Source organism: Protopterus annectens, chromosome 11.part0 (assembly GCF_019279795.1).
Source record: "Protopterus annectens isolate FY-2018-M chromosome 11.part0, PAN1.0, whole genome shotgun sequence".
Lineage (NCBI taxonomy): Eukaryota > Metazoa > Chordata > Ceratodontiformes > Protopteridae > Protopterus > Protopterus annectens.
In genome coordinates this window covers 630,930,875-630,944,095 of record NC_056745.1, presented here as the reverse complement: position 1 = coordinate 630,944,095, position 13,221 = coordinate 630,930,875, and the positions used below count along the sequence as shown (strand labels likewise).

At 40.3% G+C, this 13,221-nt stretch overlaps 1 protein-coding gene across 5 annotated transcripts in view; it reads right to left on the bottom strand.

Moving 5' to 3' along the window:
* Nucleotides 1-13,221, bottom strand: part of SHISAL1 (shisa like 1) — a 2,302,250-nt gene that overhangs the window by 271,583 nt on the left and 2,017,446 nt on the right. The window contains exon 5 of one of the 5 annotated variants that reach the window (XM_044088091.1): nt 11,191-11,259. The exons of the other annotated variants lie outside the window; for them this stretch is intronic. Within the exon in view, the coding sequence (XP_043944026.1) occupies nt 11,253-11,259 (7 nt within the window). The 3' untranslated portion in view covers nt 11,191-11,252. The remainder of the gene's footprint in view (nt 1-11,190; nt 11,260-13,221) is intronic. 5 annotated transcript variants of the gene reach the window in all.

The window sequence follows — 13,221 nt, the reverse complement described above, 5'->3', positions numbered from 1 at the left end:
GTTTTCATTTTCTTGTTTTAAACAGCATAGCGGGGTAACCTGTCCCACAAGAGTCACCTTCCCCCACTCCACTGGCTACAGCACCACATCCCAGCACAGCAGGGACGCACCCTAGTAGTACCCCCATTCTGCTTCCCCTGCACCGCCTGGGCCCTCAGGAAATGCTGCCCCACAGGATAGGCCAGTGGTTTCCTCTGGAAGCAGTGACAAAGGTGGTGAATGTATCACCTACAATTAACTGCCAGGATTGGTGCATAGGATTGTGCACCACACAGTTGGTGGATGCCTACACCAGGTGGAGTCACTGCTCTCCTTTGTTGTTCTGAATAATACAAAGAAACGTAGATGTTAGACATTGTAGCCATCTATGCAGTGAGGTGACAGTGATGACAGTCCACTGGGTGAGGACTCGATTTTCACTGTCTCACTTTCACCCATGAGCTCTTGATGTTCCCCCTCCCTAGCCATGATGTTCACCCCGTTGTGTGGCCTTCACCATTCCTGAGTCTCATCTTGTATGTCCTATCATTGCTTTCTTACGTAGCCACCTTACCTTACCCACATATACCTAGGTTCCTACCCCAACATTCCTCTCTCTCTCTTTGCCAAAAAGAAAAAAAACGGCACCTGTCCCAAAAAAAATATCATCCCATACATAGCGCTCCATTTCACACCAGTGTCTTCATAACACCCTTGATTTGGACCAATTGGCTATACAAAATGATTTTCTTGTGATCACCTCTCTCTGGAGGTGACAATCCAAATTCAGCTAATATGCCTCATATATTATCAGGTTTTGCTGTTGCAGAAATGGATAGCTATGGTTCTTTCCTACACCCTTCCTGCACATTCCTACCCTCCTTTCACTTTGTTTTTTCCCCTTGCTTGTTCCCCATTTCTCCACTTTCTTGTCTTCCCCATTTCTTTTCTTTAGAGAATCTGCACGCGATGGTGCAGGATGGTGTACAATAGTTTGCCAATGGCAAGAGCATTTACAACTACTATATAAACCTGTATTTGAAACCACTACCATATTCCACAAAAATGATGACAGAGATTCAAAATTATCCCAATTTATATATTTCTTTACACTTAAAAGTATGTAAAACTGTTACATACAACTGTATTTGAACCCAGTACTATCTGAACCAAAACAAGGCTGGATCAATGCATTAACAGATGGTGCTACAGAGTCAGTTGAATGGCAGGTGTTTACGCACTGAATAGAAAATTGCAGACTTCACTGCTGTTGCATACACCTGCTACTTAACTGAATCTTCGGCTGCAGGTAGTAACTGACTTGATAAGTTTCTTTCTTTGGCCAAATAGAACTGGTTCCAAATAAAGCTGTAGCTAATACTATTCATACTATTCTCATATTGGTTATTTATTAACATTTTTATTTGTCTTGCTTAGTGAGACTGCATGATGCACAGCATGGCACACACTTGCCTTATAAAAATAAATGAGGCTAGTGCACCAAGGCTTTATAGAACATTAAAGTCTATGGTGTAATGATACCACAGTTGATGTTGAAAATATGTCATTGGTGATATAAGGAGCAAACAATGGGAAGTACAACAGGTAAATATAAAGAAAAAATGTGGCAGTTAATACTGATTGTGTAAAATACACCTGCTAAAGAGCTGACTCTGTGTTCAGATGGGTTAATGCATTGTTGTTGGAGGAAAGTGGTACTGAGTTCAAAATGGAGTGTGGGCATGAGTTCTACAAGTGTGTATGATAATTTTACATACATTTACTGAATTGCTGCCTCTTACTGTTGATTAGCAATGGTGCACAACATGCATCATTGCAGAAAGATGATTCTTTAAAAAAAGAAAAGGGGAAACAGGAAAGTGCTGAAATGGGGAGCAAATAGGGAGAAAAACAAAGTGAAAGGAGGGTGGGAATGTTCAGGAAGGGTGTAGGAAAGAACTATAGCTATCCACTTCAACAGTAAAAAATGATCAGATGTATACAATATCAGCTGAATTTAGACTGTCACCTCCAGCGATAGAGGTGAGAACAACATAATCATGTTGTATAGCCAAATGGACCATATCAAGTATATCATGAAGATACTGGTGTGAAACGGATAGCTATGTATGGGACGATATTTTTTTGGGGGGATAGGTGCCCTTTTTTTCTTTTTGGCAGAGAGAGAGAGAGGAATGCTGGGGAAGGGACATAGGCATGCCTGGGGCAGGCAAGTTGGCAAGGTGAGGAAGCAATTGCTGACAGACAGGACATACAAGACAAGATACAGGGATGGTGAAGGACACAGGAGGGGAAGTACACCATGGCTGTGGTGAGGGTGAGTAAACTGAGGTCTCATGGATGTCAGGATGGGTGACAGTGGGAATCAAGACCTCATCCAGTGAACTGTCACAACTGTCTCCTCACTGTGCCAGTGGCTGCAGTGCTTGATGTGTGCATCTTTGATGGGTACTCAGTACCAGGATAGAGAGCAGGCACTCCATTCAGTGTAGGTGTGTTGTGCACAATCCTATGCACCATACCTGGCAACTCATTCTGGGTGATAAATGCATCCCCTCCACCACTGCTCCCAGAGGGGGCTGCAAGCCTATTCACTTTGGGCAGAACTACCTGAGGACCCAGGTAGTGCAGGGGGAGCAGAGGGGGTGTTGCCAGGCTGCAGCCCAGACCTGCTGGGCCTCGGTGCTGTAGCTGGTGGACTGAGAGTAGGAGGATCATAGGGGGACCTGCCTACCTGCTGTGCTGTAGTAACAAAAAAAATGAACATACAATTATAAAATAAAAAAGACTGAAAACATTAGGCACATAAAAAATAAATAAGTGAACAAAGAAAAAAATTAAACATGGTAATAACAAAAATAACTATAACAAATTATATAACGAAAAATACAAACAAAATTTGAAATAATAAATTAAAACAAAGAAATACAAAAATATACATAATAACAACAAAATGAAAACAAATTAAACAATAATAATAAAGAAGAAAAAGGGTGGGGTGAGAGAAGAATTCCTCCCCCACAAGACCTATTACAGCCTAACCTAGCTTTCTTAAGCTACAGCAACCCTAATACTGGGTGATCTCAACTACCCTGCCATTAACTGGGAAAACTACTTGGGTACCAACACGTTTTCCCAATGGTTCTTGGAATTCATAAATTCCAGCGCATTGGATCAACTAATCCATTGTCCCACCAGGGGCTCCAATATCTTAGACCTGGTCATTACCAACATGGGAGATAGATGCTCCACACCAGTGGTCACTCCCTCACTGGTCAGGTCTGGCCATAAGCAAATCAACCTTGACATCCACATCCCACCCCTCCAGTAAGGAAACCTCTGTAAAAAAACTTCTCCAAAGCCAACTCCATGCTACTCAAGTCAGAAGTGACAAACTTCATGGCACCCATGCACACAGGATCTGAAAGTTCGACTGCTGAATCCTACACTAAGGCACTGTGCATGAATTGTGCCATCCCAAATAGAACCAAGATGCTCTCCTGCAAAAAAAAAAAAAAAAAAAAAAAAAAAAAAAGCCAATCTGGTAGTCCCCTGCCATGAACAAACTGTACAACAGAAGGAAGAAACTGTTGCAGAAAAGAGGAAAATTACAGTATGCAAAAAAACTCCCTTACCAGCCTCAGTAAGAAGCTGAGATCCCTCATAAAAACCTCAAAAGCTAGTTACGAAAATAAAATTGCCAAAGATTCCAAAGACAACCACAAGGCATTCTACAGTTAGGTTAAGAATCTAAATGGCAATGCTCAGATTTGCTCTGAGCTACAACAGAATGGCATTCAATATACTGATCCCAAGGATGTTGCCAATATCCTGGCAGATCGATTTAGTGCCAACTTCATCCCCCTCTCACCCCCTAAAGGGCCCATCTCAATACCAAAAGATTGCCAAATTTCAGTAATCACAGCCACACAGGTAGAAACCACACTCTCCAAAGCTAAGAATACAGCATCCATGGGACCAGATGACATCCCGGGCTGTGTACTACATGAACTACAAAATGATCTGGCACCTCACCTAAGTGTCATATTTAATCATAGTCTCACCTCAGGCTTCATGCCCACTGAGTGGCGCACAGCTACAGTTATCCCACTCCACAAGGGGGGATCTACCTTGGATCCCAGGAACTACCGTCCCATCAGTCTGACAAGCCTGATCTGCAAGGTCATGGAACGCATTATTATGGAACTTATAAACAAAGACATTGGCAACCTTCAAACACTGGAACCCACCCAGTTTGGGTTTGTGAAGGGCCGATCTTGTCTCTTGAATCTGATTAACTTCTTCGAAGCAGTCTCCAGAGCTGTGGATGAGGGTAAGGCAGTCCACACAGCCTATCTGGATCTCACCAAGGCCTTCAACACCATCCCCCATTCTGAAATCATAGATAAACTTACTAAGCTGGGCATAAATCCCTACATCACTCGATGGGTTGCCAACTGGCTTACTGACAGAACCCAGACTGTAAAAGTAGCTGACTCCAAATCCAGCTCCAGACAAGTGACAAGTGGAGTACCTCTGGGTTCAGTCCTGGGACCGCTCTTGTTTGGCATCTAATTCTCTGAAGTACAGGCCAAAACTAAGGGACGCTGGCTAACAAAGTTCACAGATGACTGCAAACTGGAAGCCATTACTGAATCCCCAAATGATGTGGATATTCTACAAAAGGGCCTTACAGAAACAGATGCTTGGTGCCAGAGCCATGGGCTCAAGCTTAATGCCAAGAAATGTATAGTTATCACCTTTGAGAAAAACCATGTACCCATGAATTACCACATAGGTGGCAGTACACTAAACACCGAAAGTGTGATGAGAGACTTAGGGACACAGGTGGACAGTGGTCTCAACTTCGATAACCACATTGCCACAACAGTCAGGAAACCCTTCTATGTGGCACACCTCATCACTAAGAGCTTTTCATCCAGAAAAAAGGAGGTCATTGTCCCACTGTACTCATCCCTCATTAGACCCATTATAGAGTATAAAAGCCCCATTTGGTATGTACCTCACAAGACATCTGCAACAGCTGGAAAGGCTGCAGAAATACCTCACTAAAAGAATCACAGGCCTAAAGCAGATGCCATATGCTGACCGTCTATCGTCTACTCAGAGGTGATCTCTGATTAACATACAAGGCCATGAAAAGCCCTGAGCTGTTGGACATGCTCCACTTAAAGAAATCCTAATCCCTCAGAGCCACACGCTCCAGGGATCTAAACCTTGTCATCACAATGAACAAAATATGCTGGAGGTATAGGTTCCTGACCCAGAGACACCCCATACTCTGGAATAGACTGCCCATACATGTCAAGCAGAGCGCCTCCTTGGTCCTCTTCAAAAGGAACCTTGATGAGTGGATGGGAGATAGGAAATTCACCCCAGAGATCATGTCAGTCACCCTGCCAGACAGAAGTCCAGAGAAGTAAATATTGTGGGAAGAAATATCCAGGAAATTGTTATGGCTAGGCTTGTAGAGGGCCTAGGGCTGATAGCCTAGTACCAACCTATGAACCTATGAACCATGTATAAAATCCCCTTGGTGTAGCTGCTTGTCTCACTGGATGGAGTGCTCATACCTAAGGTTATTTTTCATATTTGTTTCTCTTTATTTGTAAAATGTATTGATGTTGATTTACACCATTGTAAAGTGTAATGAAGCTAGACATGTATTTTTATGGGAGACAGTATTTTCAGTACCTCTATGTGCGCTTGAAACTGTTTACCTAGCCATTGTATTAGTGTGTCTCAGATATTGTACTTACTAGAGTATAGACTTGTTAGAGCTTTGCTACTTGTGTAGAGCATTTATTGTTAGAATATTATTTCTTTGCTGTTCACTTTATTATTGCTTTTCTTTTTAAATGCCTAGTTATTAGTGTGCACATTTTCGCACCTACTGATATAGAATGGTATACCACTTAATTTGTATCAGTATTCTTACATCTGTTCTTAAAATCTTAGCAGTGCATGTTGCTCTTCTCTCCTTGTAACATGTACAGTATTGCACTGACTAATATGTGTTAGTTCTGTAAATGTTATCTTCTGTTTTCACCTTCTGATATATATTTGCTACTGCATTAATCTGTTGAATGTGATAACTGACAAAACTTGTCTTAATTTTCACATTATCACAAACTGAGGCATTTATCTGTGTACAGATGACCTAGTTTTTTTTTTCTTTTTTTTTCTTTCCACTCCTCTATTAGCAGCTTTGTATCTTTTGCATTTTTTCTTATCAACAATTACAGTATTTTGCGCTAATATTATTTTTCTTCCCAGCTTCTCCTTTTAATCTACTTTCCCTGGATCCCCGCCAAGCCAAGTCCGATTTATTGGCCTGCAGTGCTCTTTAACAGAACCGGGCAACCTTGGGATGAGTGTTATTTTCAAAATATACAGAAAGTATGTTTTATCCTCTAGACAAAATTAATTGCTAGCCCTTGTTTAATTTCTATTTTTAACTAAAGCACTCCATCACGGACGTTAGCTTGTTCCCTCCCCATACTGTACTTCCTAACAGCAGTCTCCCTTTGCAAGCTGTTTCAATTACTTGAAAAACCTGCTGCTTTTCTAGTATTACTAAACCCTTTATCCTATACATTTTGGTCTTTCTAAATCCCACATACTCCTGGTTACAAGTGTTTTTTTTATTTTATTTCAAAAGAAAGGTATGCAAACTGATTTTCCTGATTGTTTCAGGACATTAGCTGCCCCCATTCTGTACTTCTAACTGCAATCTGTCTTTATATGCTGTACTATTTGTATGCTCTGCTGTTTTTCTACTTCTACTAAACCCTTTCTCTTATAAATTCTTGCCTTCTTAATTTCCACATAACTCCTTGGTAAAATTGGCTTATTTTATTTCAGTAAGAAAGGTATGCAAAACAAGCAAGTCAGAGTACCTACTATCTTTTCTTATTGTTTGTTGCATATCTGTGAAATCAGGGCCAGCCCCTTTCATCTTACTATTGGCTATCCACCACTTTTCTAGTCTATTCTGATCCTCCACCTCCCCACAAGAACAATTGCAACTCCACCCCTCCTTCCTGTCCTACCCCCCACTCCCAGCCTCCTTCCTCATCCCATTAAAACACACTTCCACAACATATCCGCCTCTCTAGTTCAACCCAAACCACTTCACTTCACTACTTCAGGATAAAACTTTTTACCCCTCAATTAAAGAACAAACCTAAACTAATACCTTACTGTCCACAACTATTAAAGACCAAATCAAAAATACTACTACCCTTCCTCAGCTACCTCTGCTTAGTAGGGGACATACACCCAAATCCTGGACCAAATACTTCCTCTAGTCCCAATCTCCCTGTCACAAGCAATAAAACCAACCATAAATACCTCAAATTCTTCTCCATCAATGCCCAAAGTCTAAGAAATAAAGTAGCCCACTTTCATGTTTGGCTAAACTACAACCTACCTGACATTGTAGCCATCTCAGAAACCTGGCTAAAACTTCATATTTGTGACTCTGAAATTCTTCCTCCTGGAGTTCAATCCTTCAGACACAATCGCTTAAAAAGCGGGGTGGGGAAGCCTTAATCTACTCTAACCTGCTATCCATCACTCCCTACCCTAGTCCTATCCCTCTATTCAACAATGCAGAACTAGTAATAGGCCTACTAAAAATAAATAACCACAAAAGTATTTGTATAATTGCCTTCTACAACCTCCCTGGTAATAACACCACTAGTCTTGAAGAAATTCCCCTTTGGACCTCTATCAATATTAAGTTAGAGACCTTCATACTTGGAGATGTAAATATCGATTGGAATAAAATCAACAACTATAATCTCACCATATCCATCAATCTATTTAATTATACTCAACTAACTAACTCCATTACCAGACCCAACAAAATAAACCCCCCAGGTACCACACTAGACTGGATCCTAGTATCCCATCCTAATAAAGTCATAAACTCTGGCATTATACCTGACCCTACAGGAGACCACTTGCCAGATTTCATACACCAAGCTACCCACGCCTCTCCTCACCTACACCAATATATTCACACACATAACCTCACAAACTTTAACCCCACTACTTTCTCTGACTCCCTAAAACAAACTGGAACTTCCTAAAAACTCTTCCGCTGGACAATGCCGTAGAAGTTTTCAACTCAGCCTTCTTAAATGCCCTCAACTCCCTAGCTCCACCAAGAACAAAAAGAGTAAATACCAAAACCGCCCCATGGCTAACCAAAGATACAAAAAAACTTATGCTACAAAGAGATAAATCTTGGAAAACATACCATCAAAACAAGCAGACAGAAACTTTTCTTAAATATAAACAACTCCGCAACCTCACTAAAATACAAATCATCAGAGACAGAAAGTCCTACTATATCAAACTCCAGTCTAACCAATTAAAAAAAAACAAACATTTCTGGAATTCCATTAATTCTCTTCTCAACCCAGGTACCAAAACAGCCCCTGCCCTGACTCCAGCAAATCTGATCCTGAAATAGCCTCTCTATTCAACTCCTTCTTCACCAACTGCATAGCAGAACTGACCAAGACGTTCCCTAACAATAACCCTTCCCCTCAACCTATCCAGTCTTCCTCATCCCCTACACCACCCTCTGCCCCCAATCCTCCTCCAATATTTGAACTTAAACCCATCTCAACCTCCCACATAAAAAAATTACTCTCTAAATTAAAACCATGCTCCAATGCCCCTGACAATATCCCATCTTCCTTCCTAAAAATAGCTGTAGGTGGTATCACTCCCCCATTAATATCTTGATCAATAGATCCATGCAGAAATCTTATGTGCCCAAATTATGGCATGCTGCCTTTATTCTACCTCTCCATAAAGGAGGCAAAAACAATAGCATCTCTAACTACCACCCCATAGCTATCCTCTCCCCAATCTCAAAACGTCTGGTAAAATGTATCCACCTTCAGCTTATGCCATTCCTAGCCAATCACCAATTAATCACTCCAACCCAACACAGCTTCCGACCTGGCCATAGTGCTATCACTGACTTTCTCTCCATCTTAGACACAATAAACCTTGCCCGTGACTCTGGAAAAATAGTATCAACAGTTCTACTAGATCTGTCCAAGGCATTTGATACCATCTTCCACAGCCATTTCTTGAACCATCTTTCTAACCTTAATCTCTCCCAGAACACCTTATCCTGGTTCTCAGTCCACCTCTCTGACAGGTCTCAAGCTGTGAAATGGGGGAAAGGCACCTCAACCTTACTTCCTACCCCCAACTTGGGTACCCCAGAGATCCATACTCGGTCCAATGCTATTCAACATCTTTATTAATGATTTCCACAAAGCCATACCCAACACCAAAATTGTACAATATGCAGATGATTCAACTTTAGTCTGCTGCATTTCTAACTTCTCAGAGCTTCAAACAATGACCCCAAACTGCTTTCTCCACCACTGAAAACTGGATGCTTCAAAGCCACCTCTCGCTAAATGCCAACAAATCCAAAATACTCAAAAGCTCTCCCTGAAAAGTTTCCCCTCTTGATAATAACTCCTTCTAAATTATTAGCCAAAACAATTCTACTACAGAGGTTGTTCCCTTTGCTAAACTACTTGGGGTTACTATTGATGAGCACCTAAAATTCGACACTCACATCCAGCAAAACATTAAGAAAACCCATATAAAACTTGGTATGCTATACAGAAAACATCCACTTTCTCTCTCCTTCCACCAGACAAACTCTCACCACTACCTATCTACTCCCCTTCACTAATGTATGGCACTCCTCTACTAACAAACTTATCTGCCTCTCTCTCCTCCAAATTGGAAGTCTGTTATAATAAGATTTCTCCTCCCATCATTGTACTGCCCTTCATTTGTTAATTGAACTCTTCAACCATCTAGACTATCTCCAAATTACTACAGCCCACAGACTAATTTTTCAACCTACTATGTGCCCAGCACTAACCAACATCCTTCAACCTTACACCCCTCAGAGAACTCTAAGATCTACTCACCAAAACCTAATCACTGTCTGCAAACCCAATTGTCCTGCTGGTCAGCTTCTTCTATCCTTTTCCTTAGCTAAAAAATTGAATTCTCTTCCTTCCTCTCTAAGGACTTGTGTAACCTTTGAAAACTTTAAAACTCAGCTACATTCCTACCTTTCCTCTAACAGGAAATGCAACTGCACTCTCCCCACCTAGCCTAATAATCAAGCCACCCCTTAAACTCCTGACTAACTCTGAGTACAAGCTAACCTAACATAAATGTACATATTGTAAATTACATAATTGTACGTATTATAAATAACCCATCCCACCTTTTTTTGCTCTCTTTTCCTTCTAAGTCTTTATTCTCCCTCTCAATTAAGTTACCACTGCCATCCTAAATATTTAGTTACTATGCAACCAAAGAATTTATTCCTGTTCTCTGGCATGAAATGAAATTGTAATTGTGTCTTCTTCACTATGATTGTATATGTAACTAAACTATGTAATGCGGAGCTTTTCTCCCCGGGCTCCACTGAAAATGGTCTCCCTGAGCCCAGTGGACCTTCCCGGTCATCAAACTGGAAATAAATAAATAAATAAATAAATAAATGTTATAGTTAATATACAAACGCTTTCTACAATTATTTCACTCTATTCTGTTGTTTGACTTTTAATAATACCAACGCCTAAGAAATGTCTTTATTACTTTGAAGACTACCCAGTTAGTAACAGATGGACACTGTATGTTCAGATTGCAGCCAGCAATCATTCATGTGTGCCTATATTGCACATATGCATGCTTACACTTGACAGCAGGCCAGTCATGCCAGAGGTACTGAGGTCTGAAACTAACTTGTTATAATGATGATTAGCTTACATTATTGTGTATATAATGCTGAAAACAAAACACTATTGTATACACAACTGTATATTTGGGAAGTGTGGTGTTTGAACCCACAACTGCTGACTACTGTAATACTATACTTTTCTTTTGGAGTACAGACTAATGCATGCATACTGTCCTTTTAAACTTTATACATGCTTGCTCACTGAGAATGTGAAATGGTTACTTTGTGCTACAGAGTAAGGCATGTCTACTTTCTTTTACAGATGAGATATGCATGCTCAATTATATACAACTGTTTGATATAGCAAGTAATTCATCTTAAACAGTTAAAGCTAAAATAACAGTACTTTTTGTATGCATACATACCACATGCGTCCCTCATCCTTGCCAGGCGCGCTCCATGAGACCTCACATTTGAGGCCCTTTCTTCAGTAGCTGTGGAAAAGAAAAACAAAACTGAATGCCATTAAAAATACCTGTCTTGACTATATTCAGCTATAACTTTTACTATTGGTCAATGCATTTTATACTTACACATCTTTGGAGTGCTCCCTGCTCTACATTTCCTGATCCACTGATCAAGGGTATATCTCTTCCTCCTAATGAGGTCATCATAATGATGATGACACTACTCAACAGTGTGTGGGATACCTGTCACACTGGTCAAAGCCCCAGCCAAACTAGTCCAAGCTTCAGACTTATACTGAAAACCTGAGTAGTCCATTTGAAATAGGCATGGGCCATGCTCCTTAACTAGGAGTCCAACAAAGACTTTGGACTCCTGAACACCCCAGTTCTGTGCTCAAAAGCGCGCACACCCTCCAACATCAGCCATGTCTCCTAAAGATCAAGCTGAATGTCTAATGAGCATTTCCCACCAATTCCACTTTAAATATATGCTTTCCTGCTAATTGCACAAATTGTGCTTGAGAGTGAACACTGTCTGGTTTTTGCTACATTTGAAAAAGCTATGCATCGCTTACCATCATGCAAACACAGTAAACCAGGGTGCATCTGTTTGCATGATGGTAAGCGATGTGCAACAGTGGGCAACAACAAAAAAAAAAAAAGAAATGCAATTCTAATAATATTTGCTATACAGCCCCTTATGTAGCTTTGCTATTCAAATAGGATTGCAGAAATACACTTGGATGGCCATAGTGCACATTATACCCACACTCATACTTTTCATAATATATGTACAATACCCATATAAATAAATAGGTAAGAATAACCGTTACAGTATTATTTTCTCAGTCAACATACAAGTAAAAATTAATATCAGCTACACTATGTCAGGTGTTATTAGTGAGAGCAAATATGATATGACACCATTAAAAGTATATGGCATATGTGGTTTTTGAACCCAGGCCCATGTGTACAGTAATCCTAAACTTACAGCTCTTGCCGCAAGAAGGTTGAAAAAACACTTGTCTATGTTGCACTTCATTTGTATAATCTGCAATGTCAACACAGTAAATGAAATGTTTGCTCACTCTGTACTAGAACCATTTGCACTCCAGTCCTAGACTTACCACCTATTGCTACAGGATTAGTTACATGACATCTCTTATATTAGTATTCATTGTTAACTTGACGGTGTTAGTGCAGAGCAGCCTTCCTTACCAGGTTTGTACAATGCCCAGTGGTATTAATTGAATGCATTCAGTTTCTGTTTTTGGCTGTCTGGGTCATGTCTGATACATAGGTGATCCAGCCATTTAAAGGAGCTAATAAGCATCATGCAAACATGTGAAAAACAGAAAATATAACAAATGCAGAATATATGAATGAGCTAAACATCATGCAAATGTGTGCAAAGAAAAGACAGAGAAATGAAAAAAAACAATAAAATATTTGAAAATTAATAAATGCAGAATGACATATCTATGGCAGGGTCCCTTGTACAATTTTTTTCTCTATTTAAATGTGTTTGTGATGCTGCCAAATTTCAAACAGAGGAAAGCAATTGCCATCATACCTCTCAACTGTACAGATTTTCTCAGAATGCCCAGATTTGTAATTCATATTTTTGGTCTGCTTCTCATAAAATTTATGGGGTTTTGGCAAATCACAGGCAAATCACTGGGGACTGAATTCAGAAGATAATGACAGACATTCAACATTCAGATTTCATACCCTTCAGAGCATTCATGCTACTGCAAAACCTTTTATTCTATCAAAGTTTGTAAGAGCAGTATTTAAAAATTGCCCCTATTTTTTGGGCCTTTGTCCCCTCATTATATATAATGTTGTGTTCTTGCTGTATGTGGTTGAGAGGTCTGATTGCTGTGCTGCAGGCAGCAACCTTACACAGAAATGCAATCCGCATTTCTGAAGAGATTTTGTGGCCATAAAACCACTGTTGTGCACCCTGAAGCCTTGTTTAAGCACACC